Here is a 16,980-nt window from a genome sequence, read left to right as displayed (position 1 = left end):
ATTTCCTTGGGATCGGCCGATACTGGCTTTGAAATGAACGATCAGAATCAGCCAGCATGCTTTATCTTATTTTACACATTGAATAAATATCACATACATTGAAAAGTATTTTATTTCATGTCTCCATCTGCTGGTGGGCCGTCACGATAAGAGTATGTATAATATAATGTTTATTCCACTACAGGAGAGACTTGATGATTAATGAAATTAGGAGGGGGAAAAAGTGGATATATCAATATCAGTATCAGTTATCAGCCAAATAACTTGTTATATAACAGCATATCGGATATCAGCAAAAAAATACGATATCTTGCATCCCTAATATGTATATAACATTGTATATCTATAGTCTATAAAAACGCATTGAAAATAAATAAGTTTTGAAAACTGTAATGTCATTTTTTCTTTCTGAGTTTCTTCATCTTCACCTTTTTTACTTTCTTTTCTTATGTAAAAGTTAATTTACAAATGTACAAACAGATACATAGACAACAGAAAACTAAACTAAAAACAACTAATCAAAACAATATATATTGTATTATTGTACATTTTTAATTATATATCCATAGCCTGATAAAATCACATTAAAAATAAATGTTTTTAAAGTGTAATGTCATTATTTTTCTCTCTGAGTTTCTTCACATTCAACTTTCTTTGATAACTTTTTTCTTGTGCAAAAGTAAAACAAATACATAAAGACAACAGAAAACACAAAATAAGAAGACAAAAATAAAAAAGAACAAATAATAATTTAAAAATTATGATTATTGTTATAAATCACAATTATTATTATTGTTATTATTATTATTAATTACATTTGCATTTCATAATGTCAGAGTTTGTGTAATATGCATCATATAATAATTATTTGATACATCTTTTTTTATTCTTAACATTAGATAAGATAGTGCTGTATTGTTGAAATTCATTAATAAAGTGCAGGAAAGTCTGTTTGGTTTCTGGCTTTCTCATGAATATGGAATTATCCAAACATAATAAAAAGTTGTATTATAAACATGTTTTCAATCGTGTTTTTACACATTTTAACATTTAAACATTTTAATTTTAAAATGTATATTTAGTTTCCTTTTTAGAAAATTGGCCACATCCATCCAAAATATTTTGGTGCATTTACAGTGAAATAACTGAGAAATACTCTTTTCGGTCCACAGAAATCACACTTATGATCAATATTCAGCTTGAATCTTTCTGACATAAACTTTATCAGATACATTTTATGTAAACTTGTATTTAAACTGTAGTTATTATAACTTTTCCCATGCTTTCTCTCACCAGAAAACATGAGACAGCTCAGGACGTCGCCACTGCTTCCTCTCTGACCACGCCCCGTGACGCACTATCAAGTGACGCTATCGTGACGTCAGCATTTCCGCATCGCCTTGTTAGTGTCGTTGCGTCAGGATGAAGTTAGCTAGCTAAGCGATCTGTGAAAGGGACCTTGTCATGACGGGACGAACTCTCTGACCCCGGAGAAGCTTACATTTAAAAGTAGGTGAATTTAAGACGGTTTTATTGTTCGGTATCAGTTGGAGTGTTCATAAAATGCGGAAGGACGAGGTGACCTTGGTGCTCGGCTGTTTCAGTTAGTCCGGGTGTGACAGCTAATGTAGCTAATGCTAACCGATGCTAACTTTAACGTCTGTGGGTAACGGCTAACATGTAGCTAATGCTAACAACGAAAACAGAAACTGATAGCTTACAACTGTTAGCTGCGACTCCCACCTGCGTTTCAGTAGCGGATATTACCTGGCTTTATACATATTAAAGAGTGAGTGAGCGAGTCGACATATTTAATAACTTAATCGTTATTTTGAAGTTTAACATTCACGGTAGCTAGCCACCAAGCAGAGGCTATGTTGTGGTACTAACAGCTGTAAGCTAACCACATAGACAGCAGTCAGGCTTTGGTTTGCCATTATCGCCTGTTTATTACATAGCAGCGACAATTTGTGGCAACATGTCTCTCATAAAATTGTAAATTAATGTCGCGTGCTGTCTCTTTGATTGGGAATGACTTGACATGCTTCTTTTTAACCAGGCTAGGCTGTGACCTTAGGTAGCAGGAAGGCACCCTGAGACCATGTTGGCACGGCTGTTCAGGCTCCATGGCCTGCTGGTGGCCTCCCACCCATGGGAGGTAATAGTGGGCACCCTCGCTCTCACCGTCTGCCTGGTGTCTATGAACAACCTGGCAACCAGCAACCAGATATGCACCTGGAACGAGTGCCCCAAAGTCGAGGAGGTGAGTGTGGTGTGGGTGTGGCAGCTCATTCTTGCACAGTAGGTGATGCTCAAGACGTGCTAACAAGAATATGTGGCTGTGCTTGTTTTTTCTTTTACAGAAAATTCACAGCAGTGACATAATCATCCTAACAATCACACGCTGCATGGCCATCGTTTATATCTATTTCCAGTTCAAGAATCTGCGACAACTGGGGTCCAAATATATACTGGGTCAGTATAATAGGATGGGCTTGTTCAGTGTGGGAATGTAATGGCTACAGCTTCATGTATCACCCCTTTACTATATATTTACATTGGCAACATTCTGTCTTCCTACAGGTATTGCAGGGTTGTTCACAGTGTTTTCCAGCTTTGTCTTCAGTACAGTGGTCATCCACTTCTTTGGGAAAGAGCTAACAGGTCTAAAGTAAGTGTTCCACATGCACAGTTTTTCAGTAGACATGTCATTGACTTGTTACCAGTTTAAACTAGCTGTTGGAGTCTATCAGTTTGTGGTTAAGGTTAATTGTCTTGTCCTGTCAACTTAAGCCTAGTTCACATTACACGATTTTCACCCTGATTTTGCGTCGCAGAGACTATCGTAATCTTTTCAGTGTTCATACTTGGTGACATGGGTTTCTGTCAGCGGGAGTATCACCAATTGCGTTACGACCTGTGTGTGCACACCACAAGATTTCTCCACCGAGTGGTGACATCACCAAACTACGTTTTTTAACTTGGAGACGACACATCGTAAAGGCATGGATATTCTTCCCAGTGTTGAATCAGATCTGCCTCCAAGGCCTGGGTCCAAACACAACACGCTCCCCGTGATCCTGTGGACGCCGCCATTGTTGTTGTTGCTTGTCAGTGTTGCCAGATCTTGGGAGAGAAACAAGCAACCAGGGCTATGGAAACAAGCCCAAAAGAAGTGATGGAGATATATATATAGAGAAAGGTGACATTTAGAGAGCAAGCCCAAATAAGCAACTCTGCTTTAAGCCCAAAAAAACCGCAACCTGCGACTACCAATATTTGTAAGCGACTTTACAAAAAAACAAGCCCAAAGTCGCGGCTAATAAGCAGACCTGGCAGCCCTGCGGCTTGTCCTCCTCACATTTCCTCCGTCCTCCTGCATGCTGATGTGGGACGTATCCCGCCTCTCATTGGCTGATGCTCTTTGTCAGTCGTGTCAGACTTCTCCAGTTTTCTAGCATGCCAGATATCCAGTCCCAGTCGCAGACGAGGGGGCGACTTGCTCGTAGGCTTGTTCACACATGAGGGCTCGTCGTGGCAGACTATCTGCCGACTCACCTCCGACCCAAGGTGGCTCTCAAGATCCTCTGCGACGTCAAAGTCGCGGTGAAAATCATGTAATGTGAACTAGGCTTTACCTCAGTTACCACAGTGTGGATACAGTAGGAGAACAAAAGATAAGTAGTATAGCAGTGAGATAAAACGGATAAAATGATTTGCATTCAAGTCGGTGGTCAGTTCTTGGCAGCTGGGAGTAAAGATTACAGATTCAGGTTAAAACTTACTGCAGATCTCTCAATCAATCAATGTGTATTTTAAAGAGACATGATGCTAAAATCAGAGGTGTGCAGCTCTGTCAGATAATCATGAGTCTTTTTATTCAGTGGTGATATAACAAAACACCACTAGATAGAACTCTAACATTGTGACAGAGGACACTTTGACTCACAAGACTGCCACTGTCACTTGTTGAACTCTTTGGCTTCTCAACAATGTAGTCAGACCTCTGCAGTGAAATAAAATTTGTCTCTTCCCCCTGCAGTGAAGCCCTGCCGTTCTTCCTCCTGCTCATTGACCTGTCCAAAGCCTGTGCATTGGCCAAATTTGCACTCAGCTCAAACTCTCAGGTATGCCACACACAACTTGTTTTGGTGTACGTGTGAGCTGTGACTGAAATAAGATCTGTTGATTCACAGGATGTTGTTGGGGTGTTAATGACTGTGTGCTGTCGTCCGTGTGTTGTGTATAGGAGGAGGTGAGGGAGAACATCTCCCAGGGCATGGCCATCCTGGGTCCCACCTTTACTCTGGATGCTCTGGTGGAGTGTCTGGTCATTGGGATTGGCACAATGTCAGGTGAGAAACAGTCATAACCGTTTTCCTCCAAAATGGTGACAGCTATGTACCCTTACCCTCTCATATTAATACATTAAATGTTCTGTGATGGTGTCGAATTGAGCGGAAAATTAAATTATTACTATTTTTGATTGCTTTCCAGGTGTGCCTCAGTTAGAGATCATGTGTTGTTTTGGCTGTATGTCTGTCCTCGCCAATTACTTTGTCTTCATGACCTTCTTCCCTGCATGTGTGTCCCTGGTCCTGGAGGTAAGGAATATGATATGTAATGTGTGGGAGATTTACAGTCTAAAATGAATTCTCTGCACGCTCATGCTGCATGTCTGTGTGTATAGCTCTCCAGGGAAAGTCGTGAGGGCCGTCCGATCTGGCAGCTGAGCCACTTTGCCCGTGTGCTGGCTGAAGAAGAGGACAACAAGCCCAACCCTGTGACCCAGAGGGTTAAAATCATCATGGTGAGAAGCTGTAAAAAAAAACAGTTTTAAAATGTGGACCCTTTTGAAATAAGACTAATGAAGCTTGTAACGATCTAACTGAGATATCTATTACATGATGTTGTCCTCAGTCTCTGGGCCTGGCCTTGGTTCATGCTCACACTCGACTAGCAGCTGAGCTTCCTGGTCATAACCGCTCGGCGGAGGGGCCAATAGCGAAGAGACCGGACTCTGGTGGCACTGTGTGGCCTTTGAAGCTCACCAGGTAAACGCACCGCTCAGTCCATAAATACATTTGTCTGTTATTGACTCCTGTGCATTAACTCACTGATGCATGACTTCCCCTCACCTCCCAACAGTATGGACCTGGAGCAGGTGATAACTCTCGGTCTCGCCCTGCTGCTCGCTGTGAAGTACGTCTTCTTTGAGCAAACGGAAGCCGAGTCCTCCCTGTCTCTCATGAGTCCCATTATCAGCTCTCCCACGACCCAGAAGCCGAGGTATGCAGGAGACTGCTGCAGGAGAGACTTCCCAGCCCTGAAACCCCACACGGCCATGAACGTTACCTTAGCAACCAGCCGTGCTTCACCAGCTGTCTCAGACTCTCAACTTTCCCCCGAGGCTGACACAGCGTTCAGAGAGAAGAGTGAGGATTATAATTGGTCCTGCTAGCTTTGTAACGTCGGAACTCACAGACGGAAAAACAAAAACTCTGATGTAACTGTCTTGTTGTGTAGCGTGACTTTTGTCTCTCCTGTTTCCTCCACAGCAGAAGCAACACAGCCTCCAGCAGCCCCGGTGGAGAACGGCCCCTGTGTTCCACACTTTGGGGACTCTTTTGCTCCGACACCTCATGTTCCTCAAAGTAACTCAGAGGTGCGGTCGCTGGAAGAATGCATGGCCATCCTCTCAGATCCTCAGGTAAGCTGCCAGAGCAGATGGAAATCCTTACAGAAGATCTCTTTACAGGGTTTGCACAAGGTGTTTAAAAAGTTTTAAAAGTCCTTCAAATGAACCACATAATGCTGCCGTATAGTTTGAAGGGGTGCACCGATTTATCAGCTGAACAGTGGTATTGACAAGTGTTGGAACGGTTCACCAGTCTCAACGTATACTGTGATATAAACGCTGATGGTTATTGTACCATGTGCATTTGCTTATCTGTGATATTGAGGGGAAAGAAATGAAACTGGACAGAAAATCTCAACTTAATTTTAGTTATTTTCAAAAGGGAGACTTATAACACATACTTCCATTAAAAAGTGTTTGTGTAGTTTCAAATATAGTGATAATATGTTTGGTTTAACCCAAAATAACACCTCCGTTTTAACTCCTTTATGGGTCATTTTGACTGACAATACAGATTCTTGAATACCGTGAAACAGCGATATTGCCTGCGACTGTTATCATACCGTGAAAACCTCATACCATTGCAGCCCTAGTATCAGGCGGTATTCGGCTTGTTGTCTGCCATCGACCTATCTGCAGATAAGATGATCTTGACCGATGGCAGATGCTTTTCTGTTGTGTCACAAAACATGTTTGGGACAATCAGAGATCTTCCCCGGGACGCCGTCAGGACAAAGACTTAGTAAACTCACTATCAGCTGGTGGCTGAAACTATTTGCTAATGGAGGTTGCATTGAGTCACATTATGATGCGTTCAAGCTCTGTTCAGTAAAACAAAGTATTGGTCGATGTTTAGTTATAATGTTTTCATGATGTGTTTATGGTAATCTTGTAAAATGTAGTTTTGGAGAGAAACTTGAAGAAATTCAGCTATTTGAAGGAGAAATTTGTTTTGTTTTCACAGTAATATAAGATAAAAAATATATAATAAATATTATTAGAGAGAGAAATGCGATGTATATTGAAGCAGTTATTTTAAAAAGTAGTTTTTCATGTAGGCCTGTCACAATAACAAATTTTCCTGGGTGATTAATTGCGTCAGAAGTTATTGCGTAATATTGTGCTTTTAAGACCATTTTTATTATTGTTGTAATTTTGCTGTTTTTAGACCATTTTTTAAACTTATATAATGATAATAAAGGCATAATGATGCAAGTTCACCCTTTAAAAGAAAAATTAACATTTCTTTAACAAGAGTTCACCCTTTAAAAGAAAAATTAACATTTCTTTAACAAGAATATTTAGGAATGCAAAAAAAAAAATATATAAATATCTAAAATAAATAAATAAATAAAGACCTTAGAAATACAAATAATAGTCTGTCAGTCTCTCACTCTCAGGTGTGCAGGTAAGTTGGTCGTATTCGCTCTTTTTGTTGATGGTTTTAGAACAAACCCGGCACACCGGCTCGTCCACATTACTGGGCTCCCCTCTGTCATTTGGTTTAAATCCCAAACACTCCCACACAGGGGCCGTGGCATTTGGTTTAGGAACAAGTTCCATGTCTTTCTCTTACATTCAGCTGGTTTTTTTTCTCCGCCTCGTCTCCCCCTCATGAAGATCACACTGTGTGTGTGTGTGTGTGTGTGTGTGTGTGTGTGTGTGTGTGTGTGTGTGTAGCCCATAGCCCCGCCCCCCCACAGAGACAAAAACACTTGATGACAAGAGCTTTCCCTCCGTTCATTACGCTAATGAACCAACTAGAGCTTTCCCTCCGTTCATTACGCTAATGAACCAACTCACCTGGCTGCCAGACGATGCACGGCAGGGAACGCTCTTGTCGTTCCGTCTCTTTGGTGGAGAGAGACGAGGAAAACAAACACGCATGAATATGGCAATTAATCGCGCCCGGAAAAGTTAGCGCCTCCCTTTAAATTTACCGTGCAGTCACTCGACTTATCGCATATCGCAACAGGCCTATTTTCGTGTGAAAGACGGTTATTTTTCAGGTGGTCACAAAAGTTGGTATGACTGAATTTGTGCTCATTTGTGCTCAGAATTTCACAGTTGGTGCATCCCTAATATTTAGAGCTCATCAGGTAGAGTGGTGAAAGTGAAACTTGAGGTCCAGCTGGCGTCGTTTCCCTGTGCTTCTTTCAAATGTTTTGTTGAGGATTTTATACAGTTATGCCTAAAAAGTGTGATAAGTAACCCCTCACTAAAAAGAGACACGATCACACCATTAACTGATGTTTGATAAGTATTTAAATTTGGAAATGAATTATTTGCTTTGTCCTTAAATAAAAAAATAATGCGTGAAGAAGGACTTAAAAAGTTGTCTGAAAGTCTGGCGGTTTGAGAACTCACCAGTCTGCTTGCATTGCTTTCCAGAGGGGCGCCCGTTGTCTGAGCAATGAAGAGGTGATGAACCTGGTGACCTCACGTAACATCCTGAACTATAAACTGGAATCTGTCCTGGAGAGTCCGGAGAGGGGCGTGGCCATCAGGAGGGAAATGCTGTCACCCAAACTGCCTGTTGTCTCCGCTTTGGCGTCTCTGCCTTATAAGGACTACGACTACACTAAGGTATCGGCAGCATGAACCTCTTTCACATTCTGTGGCGTCTGATCTACATTGATTTTCTTATATTTTCAACAGATAAATGTTTGTGTTCATGTTGCAGCTGCTGCGTTATGTTTATTGAGTCTGTGTTGTTGCCCTGTAGGTGATGGGCACTTGCTGTGAGAATGTCATCGGCTACATGCCGGTGCCAGTAGGAGTGGCTGGTCCTCTCCTGTTGGATGAGAAGCAGTTTTACATTCCCTTAGCGACCACGGAGGGCTGCCTGGTAGCCAGCACTAACAGAGGATGCAGGGCGCTTTCTGTAAGTGAGGGATGTCTGGCTGTAGCTGTTGTTTACTGTGTGTGTATATACGTGTTGTTCTGACTCTGCTCTCTCTTCCTGTCCAGCTGAGCGGGGGTTGCCGCAGCAGGATCCTCGCTGACAGCATGACCAGGGGTCCTGTGGTGAGGCTGCCCTCAGCTTGTCGGGCGGCAGAGGTCAAAGTCTGGCTGGAGACCTCGGACGGATTCAGCATCATCAAAGAGGCCTTTGACATGACCAGCAGGTCGGTGGAAACGCTGTGGCACAAAGCACTCACTTACTCAGCCAAAAACAGGACAGTGGTCGTTTCGGTTGTGGATCTAACCGCACACAAAATAGTTACAGTCCACTTGACTCCTGTACGCTTTCATCGTGAACCAGTTGAGAAGAGGCCTGCTCTAAGTACAGTCATATTCAGCAACTGCATTTATTTCACAAAACCCCAGCCTAGTGTTCACTGTGACTGGTCTAGATTTTTGTAGCTGACTAAAATATGTTTTGCTGCGGCACCCTTCCACAAGCAGCACGTTGCTTAGTTTCTGTGCCAGTAGATTAGTTTTATCAAAGACGATAGCGAAGCAGCACAGCAAATAAAATAAGCACAGAAATGTCAGATAGGTCGAACACTTGTGTGAAACTCTCTTTTAAAACTCTACAGTTACGGCTGAAAACGACAACAGAAATAAACAAGATTGCAGATTTCACATCTCTCAACAGTCAGTTGTCAGCCCGTTAATGATTGTTGTTGTTAGTGTGACATCATGGTGATGTCTGTAAAATGTTATCATAGTTTTGGAGGAGGTGCAGATCATGAATGAACTTTTGCTCTCTGCAGGTTTGCTCGTCTGGAGAAGCTGCTGGTGGGCTTAGCCGGGAGGAACTTGTACATTCGCTTCCAGTCTCAGACAGGAGACGCCATGGGCATGAACATGCTCTCCAAGGTACGACCAAATGTTGCACAGCAGTCGATTTAAATGCAATTTTTGCTCTTGCCTTGTATCTGCAGAGCTGTAGATACTGACAAGTGTTTGTGTGTGCTGTTTCTCCTCAGGGGACTGAGCAGGCGCTGCAGAGACTCAAGCAGCAGCATCCAGATGTGGAGGTGCTGTCGGTCAGTGGCAACTATTGCACTGATAAGAAGTCCGCTGCCATTAACTGGATCTTGGGCCGGGGGAAGTCTGCTGTGTGTGAGGCCACCATCCCTGCCAAGGTGGTCAGAGAGGTAAAGACAACTAAAACTAAACTCCTCTGTATTGAAGTTGTAACAGTGGATTTACCTCTTTGCTCGCTAAAACCAGTCCTGTATCAGGCATCAGCTCACAGATTATTTAATTAAATCCTTCATTTCTCACTACAACCACCCATGAATGTGTCCCTAGGTGCTGAAGAGCAGCACGACTTCTCTGGTGGAGCTGAACGTCAACAAGAACCTGGTGGGCTCGGCCATGGCCGGCAGTATCGGGGGCTTCAATGCTCATGCTGCCAACATTGTAGCAGCCATCTACATCGCCTGTGGACAGGTAAATGATCACTCAGTGTTTTTAAGTCTGCATTTTACAAACACTGTGCGGAATAAATCCTTATTTCATTCAGATGTGAAACATGCAGTATGTCCCTGCTGTCTCTCTGATGTTGCTGCCAGGCGTTTAAGTTAATGTCACAAGTAACAACAGGACATAAGTATTAAAAGTAACTGTGTATAACTATATCTGTGCCGTTATAACTATAAAGTTAAACACACATTACAAAGTAGAAGTCAGCTGCAGATCTCTCCAGCTTGATCTCCGTCTCTGGCGAGCTCAGTACGTGGAGTTTGTTTAGTCTCCATGGTAACGGATATAACAGCAAGGGGGACAAAGTTCAGGGTATAATGCAAGTCCCGATTGTGTGCATACTGCATGCAGCGGTGCATAATTTTTGAAGAGCAGCTGCAGTACCTAGTAGATGTAGATGTAGGTACCTCCCGATTCAATTCAGTTCCGATTCTGGGGGCAACGATTTCGATTATAAAACGATTCTCGATTATAAAACGAGCCAGTAAGAAAATTTACACTAGATATTGAAAAACATTGTTGCAATAAAACTGGGAATACATAGTGCATACAAACTCTGTTACTTACTGTGGTTGAGATGATACACTCCACCAGTCCATCCTCCTCGTCCACAAATCTCAACGGGATTCTCCAGTCCCTCGTCGACCTCCTCGACATTTCTCCTCCAGTATTTACAAAACTATAAGTGACTATAACTATCTATGAACTATAAAAACACCAACTATTGCAAAAAAGACAAACGATGGCAAAACTACGAACTATGGTGAAAACACGGCCAAAAACTCAGCATAAAAAAAACTCAAAAGCTCTCAAAAAACCACAGATACTATTGTTTACAACACTAAATATTATTTACAAAGAAAACTCCACTAAAACACCGCTAAATCCCTCCAACTTGCACTCTCCTGGTCAGCTGTCACTCTCCTCCTGCTGTGCTCACTTCCCTCCCCTCCTTCACAGGTAATGACGTCACTACTGTAATGTACCTTCTCAGCTTTCAGAATCCGTTGGAATTACGTCAATAGTGTGAATGGTTGAGGAGTTAATTTGAAAAATAAATATAAAAATAAAATTAAAATCGATTATGAGTTTTCCACGACAGACAAGACAGAATCTCGATGCATCTAAAAATCTATTTCCCCCCACTCCTAGTACCTAGTAACAGTAAAAAGAAAAAGTATGCGATTCAGAACGCACCCATTATCCCCACCACTCGTCACCATCTTTCTTAACTCAGCTGCCTGTTCTGACAGTAGTGACCTCTGGTGGCACATGCTGTGCACTGCATCACCTCAATACAGCATCTCTGTATCAGTTTAATGGAGAAATGTCTGAATTTTTGCATCACCTCACCCCCTGTGTGATGTTGCTGTATTGTTTCAGGACCCAGCTCAGACCGTGGGGAGCTCCAACTGTATCACTCAGATGGAGGCTGCTGGTCCAGACGGGGAGGACCTGTACATCAGCTGCACCATGCCCTCCATAGAGCTGGGCACTGTGGGAGGAGGCACCAACCTGCCGCCACAGCAGGCCTGTCTGCAGGTAATGTCACCTGAGCTTACTCTACACAAGTGGACAAGTTATGATTCATTATTTGGTCGTGTATTTTTCAATTAACTCTAGTTTAAAGTCACAACATGAATGAAAGTTTTTCTAAGTGAAAAGAACAAACAAGCTGTTTAGTCCTTTATTTTATAAATCCATTGATTGTACACCAGAGGAATGCTGGGAAAAAAGATTTCTTTAACTGCACAATATTTAATTTTTATGGGTCTCATGAGCAATGCTGTCATTGCAGTCAGTTTCTCCTGGTTAGGATTCCTGTCGTGTTAATTGTTCAGGAGGTTTTTACCGGGAGCTGATTTATCCCATAAACAGACCCGGCGATTTAAACATGTAACACAGAATATTGCAGTTTTACGCAGGAGTGTCGCAGTAGACTGGTTTTAACAATAACCGTCATTTTCAAAAAAAATCCAGTGCTTCTTGAATCATTTCGGTGTCTTTCCATTCTCGCTTTTTCTCCAACTACAAACACTCGTATTTTTGGTGTAATTTATTCACCAAAAAAGAGACAAAATGCACAATAAACAAAGGAAAAACAAACTTTGACTGATAGCATTATTGGTAGTATTATTTTAAGTAGTAGTATTTATTTTTATGTTTGTTTCTATTGGTGTAATTGTGTAGTAAAAATCCAATATTATACCAGCCCTAGTTTCACGTTAAAAATCAGTGTTTCTCCGACTCCGTTCGCCTACACGCCCTCCTGCTGATGTGTGCTCACCTTTATTTTTCTGATTATCTTCAGTTGTCTTTTCCTCTCCAAAACAAACAGACTAGGCTTGGGCGGTGTCTAATTTCTCATACCTGTATACCGTTCCTAAATTTCATCGGGGTATACGGTATGTTACGGTATGTTTCGGCCCCCGGCCCAGTTAGTTTGCTACTCTCTGCCAGCTCTCTTAGCTTTTTCAGTCGAATAAAAGACACAGTAGAAACTCACAGAATGTTAGGGAATGCAATGTTAACATCTGAGAAATACAACTGTACACTTTTTTCCTGTTACTCATCCAGTTAATCCGCTGTTCCAACAATCACCATCTCTATTTTGATCGAAACAAACCCTTAATTCACTGAGTCAGATGTAGAAAACGTGCTGGTCCCTCCTGGTCGTTGCTGGCAGGCTGTTTGCAGTCCTGGGCACCAAAAAAAACGAAACCCCACACGCACTGCTAATGTAGTTACCGTGGCCTGGGCACTATTCCTGGATCACTCTGTGTTGCAGCGTCTTTTAGCTCAGCTGCCTGCTCCATCAGTAGAGACCGCAGACTGACCTCTGGTGGCGCAAGCTGTGCACTACATACAATGAGTTTGATAACGAGAGGAGTGCTTGTATTTATGACGGTACTGAAAATCATAGCGTCTGGATTTCTCAATACCCTGTTAATCTTTGACTGATGCTTCAATCACTCAGATGGCATGTAATTCATCAGTGATGCTCAGACATGTGATAGACGCTGTTGTTAGAGAGCAGGAGGCCGTGATGACCCTGCAGGGACTGACTGTTTAACACAGCTGATGAATGAGGAAGCATAAACCTGCTGGACTTGAAGTCTGATGAGATTAGTAACACTGTTTTCTATCTGTGTCTCCAGATGCTCGGTGTCCAGGGCACCAGCTCCAGCCAGCCAGGAGAGAACGCCCGGCAGCTGGCCCGTGTGGTTTGTGCCACCGTGCTGGCAGGCGAGCTCTCCCTGATGGCCGCCCTCGCTGCCGGACATCTCGTCAAAAGCCACATGACCCACAACAGGTCAGATATTTCACTCGCGTCGATGTCTACCAGATGTGAAATAAACCCGTCAGAAAAACCTTCGTCAAAGTCGTAGACAGCTGCGTTACAGAAGATGACGACGGCCCGTCTTCAGAGTCGGCCAGACGTGAACAAACAAAGCAAACTTGACGATGAGAACTGAGAGGACTGAATCGTCTCCTAATGAGGTGTTTCTGAAGGGAGTGCTGTGGGACATCCAGACGTGGAAGACTAATAATCTGATATTCAGACCACTGTGTGTGTGTGTGTGTGTGTGTGTGTGTGTGTGTGTGTGTGTGTGTGTGTGTGTGTGTGTGTGTGTGTGTGTGTGTGTGTGTGTCGCCCCACTGACTGCAGACTCTTCAGGTTGACATGTGATGTTGAGGTTCCTTATCTGTGCCATTTGTCTGCAGCTGATCGTTGCAGTCGTGTTTGTGTTGTCGGCACTGATCTTACAGACAGCTGTGAATTATTGAGGGGGTTTGGATTGGCTAAATCCTCTGTGCTGCAAAGTCTCGATCGAGTATCCTGTGCCTCTTTAAGAGTCGTACGGCCAAAAGCAAATCGCTTCTCCTAACACACAGTGGAAAGACAAAACTTCCAGATTAACTCTTGTCACCTTTTCTCATCTGTAACGCATGAAGTGAGATCTTCAGACTGCTGCGACATGATTTGTCTGAGATCTCTGCTGTTGCCAAAAGCTCGCTGGAGACTTGCTGGTGATGTTTGCTCGAGTTTAAAATGCCAATGTTCTGCCTGAATGTATGTCGTACTAAATCAGTGTTGCAGGATATCAGTTGCACAACCCTTCCTGAGTTAAAGCCTCACTCCAGTGTGTTTTGGCGCAGTCGTTCTTGATCATGTTGCTGAGCCAAACTGTTCAACTTATTAAATATAATTTAGTTCTCAACGTTTAAAAAAGAAGGTTGTTTCTAAAACGAGAAGACGGCGTATGACTGTAGTGGAAGCTGCAGGATATACGTCATCCATGAAGCTTGTGCTGGTGCACTCTGATGCCTCTTTGCGTCCAGTGCCGTCCGTTACCCAGGAGTACATTTTCTTGGTACTTTACTGTAATAACAAAAAAGTAGTTTTGAGTAAGCTGCAGTCAGCATGTGATTTTGCTCCTCTGCACTTTTCTGATCCGACACAGAGCGTCTCTGTCTACGTGCTCTCTGTTTAGACGTAAGTGACAAATATGTGGAGGTACCCTACGTAATTTAAAAATCATGATCACAAACAACAGTGATATGAGGCTGTTTCTACCTTAGAAAAGAAAATAGACCAGATAAACCTTTAAAGCGATAATTCTGGTTTGCTCTGCAGCTGACGGAGCTCTATAGCCGGCTTTCCAGCATTTTTCCCTTTACCGTGCTTCCACTTCCTGTCTGAACCCCGCGGCTCAGCAGAGCTCCATTGTCTCCAACGCAAAGTGCACCAAAGCTGGAAAACCTCTGTGGCCTTCAAGGTGCTTTGCAGTTCTTCCATCTCCTGGCGTTCTCACCTAGGAGCGCTTTTAGGTACCGAAATTTGGCGCTGATTGATTTAACATGAATCTGTAACTGGCAGTACCTACGATGGTGTCGTTAAAAGTACCCGACCCTAATCACAGCGCTGTTTGTGTAATAAAAGTTCACATTTGAAGACGACAGTAGCTGTCTAACGGGACGTACACATGCGGCGTCTTTAACCGCCTGGAAAATGCGAGGTCGCTACTTCTGTGTCTTTTCCTGGCCAGCTTTCAAGAGCAACCTTAAGAAGCACTGTATCATAGCCTGTTTACCTGATATCCTGTCGGCTGTGATTGGTTGTTCCTTGTCACATGACGTGGTGTGCGCTGCTGCATTATCTTAGGGTGCAGCGACTGTACCCTGCAAAATAGGCGCTCCGGCGTTTGAGCGTGCATCCTCATTGAAAACAACGAATTTGAGCATGCAAAAAAGGCGGCATGTGTACGGCCACTATTGTTAAACTTTGCCAATTTCCAAACAGTTTCATCATGGCGATGTGTGCAGATGAAGTGTTTGGCATCCCCCGATCTGCGAGCACTTGTAGCTCCCCGTTCATTTGCCGGTGGAGGACCCAGCTGACTTTTGCCGGTGGATGTGCGGGGACCTCTAGGTGCTGTCTGCAGTCTTTTATTTCATAACTCATGTTGGAAAGATCGCAGTCGCTCGTCCTGCTAATATCTGTGCTATGGCTTTGAAAGCTACTAAAACAGTAATCTGGCTGCCTCTGTAATGGATTACGTCCCGCTACTAACCACACCCCTGTTCTCTGTGTGATCACTGAACAACAGGAAGTAGCAGAGTGTGGAGTGGGGCTTTCAGGAGCTACTATATACTGTGTATACTGTAGGATCACTGTGGCTGCTGGTTCCAGGAAGGAAAGAAAAGCACCTGCCGACAGATGTTTGTGTCACAAAGTGACCTGATTGGATGAATTGTTACAGGCGGGTTGTTGTTCTGTGTGAAGGCGAATAGAAGAACAGGAAACTCAAAGCCATATTAACTCATTTAATAAACGTTAATGGTACACTGTTGTCTATGTGGAATGACTGAGAAAGCACTGACGCACAGTCGTGGCCTTACGCACAGCATGTTCTAGATAGAATATTTAATTGTAAAGGGACAGTTCACCCCAAAATCAAAAACTCATCTCTTAACTGTAGGGCTGTCCAGGTTTGATTTTGGGGTGAACTGTCCCTTTGAGCTATTCATTTGAAAAGACTGTACTATGTTTAATTTAAATTAAATTTAATTGAATGCATAACACTACGTGCTGATGTCTCTGTGTTTCTGTGACGTGAACAAACGGCTCCAAACACTTCAAACTGGAGGACAAACTTATTTATTTCACTTTTAAAACAGGGCAGAAGAAGTGCGACGCTGTCACAGTACATTTGTAAGTTGATCCCACAGCATTAGTATGAACAAATTATTTACAAAAATGTTTCTCTAATTACATTCAGTTACTTGGACTAGGATTAGAAACGTGTGTTTTAGGTGACAGAGCTTCAGCCTGGCGTCGTCTGGCTTCACACACAGCGTGCTGCTGTTAGCTCTGAAATCAAAGGCTCGAGAGTGGAGACATGAAACAGCTACAGATCGGTCAGATACGACCCAAAGAACATGATGTGCTGTCCAGGTAGAGATACTGATGCTTTACTTTATTAAGTGTTGTCTGGGAAATAATTACGGTAATGAAAACCAAATAGTGTAACTTCCTCTCAGAAAAAGTTCTGTAATTTTATTTCAGCCTGTGTTGACTTTAAGACTGCTGAGTCCAGAGTTACAAACACTGCTGTAACAGGATGAGCAAATAATCTGCATCATTAAGTACTGTACACACACTGTTTCTATTAAAATCAAGTACTTTAAAGGGATAGTTTGGAGTTTTTAAAATGGGGGTTGTACGAGGTACTTAGTCAGTGAATGCCTACAGTAAATAACAGCCAGTGTGTCCACAGTTTGGAGAAGCAGACAGCAGTACTGCTACAGAAGCTAAGCAATGTACTGCTGTGGATGGGGGAAGCAGCAAAACAAATTTTAGCCACCCAAAAAAAATGTATTAGTTTAAGTGTACGCTGTAT

General features: G+C 42.9%; 1 protein-coding gene across 2 annotated transcripts; it reads left to right on the top strand.

The window, feature by feature from the left end:
* The first annotated feature begins 1,390 nt into the window (after positions 1-1,390).
* On the top strand, positions 1,391-15,923 carry LOC126395747 (3-hydroxy-3-methylglutaryl-coenzyme A reductase-like). Of its 2 annotated transcripts, none has more exons than XM_050053445.1 (19): positions 1,391-1,509; positions 2,060-2,263; positions 2,364-2,475; positions 2,584-2,671; positions 4,043-4,127; positions 4,250-4,355; positions 4,498-4,604; positions 4,691-4,810; positions 4,921-5,054; positions 5,149-5,435; positions 5,562-5,710; positions 8,030-8,224; positions 8,364-8,522; positions 8,609-8,766; positions 9,358-9,463; positions 9,574-9,744; positions 9,902-10,042; positions 11,459-11,617; positions 13,234-15,923. In XM_050053445.1, exons 2-19 carry the CDS (start codon positions 2,102-2,104, stop codon positions 13,462-13,464), a joined length of 2,670 nt encoding a protein of 889 aa, XP_049909402.1. In that variant the 5' UTR covers positions 1,391-1,509; positions 2,060-2,101; the 3' UTR covers positions 13,465-15,923. The 2 variants fall into 2 exon arrangements, with proteins under 2 accessions (XP_049909402.1, XP_049909401.1); XM_050053444.1 differs by having other exon boundaries at positions 5,559-5,710.
* The last annotated feature ends 1,057 nt before the right edge of the window (positions 15,924-16,980 follow it).

This window comes from Epinephelus moara, chromosome 9, assembly GCF_006386435.1.
Source record: "Epinephelus moara isolate mb chromosome 9, YSFRI_EMoa_1.0, whole genome shotgun sequence".
NCBI lineage: Eukaryota > Metazoa > Chordata > Actinopteri > Perciformes > Serranidae > Epinephelus > Epinephelus moara.
This window is presented reverse-complemented; position numbering and strand designations above follow the sequence as displayed.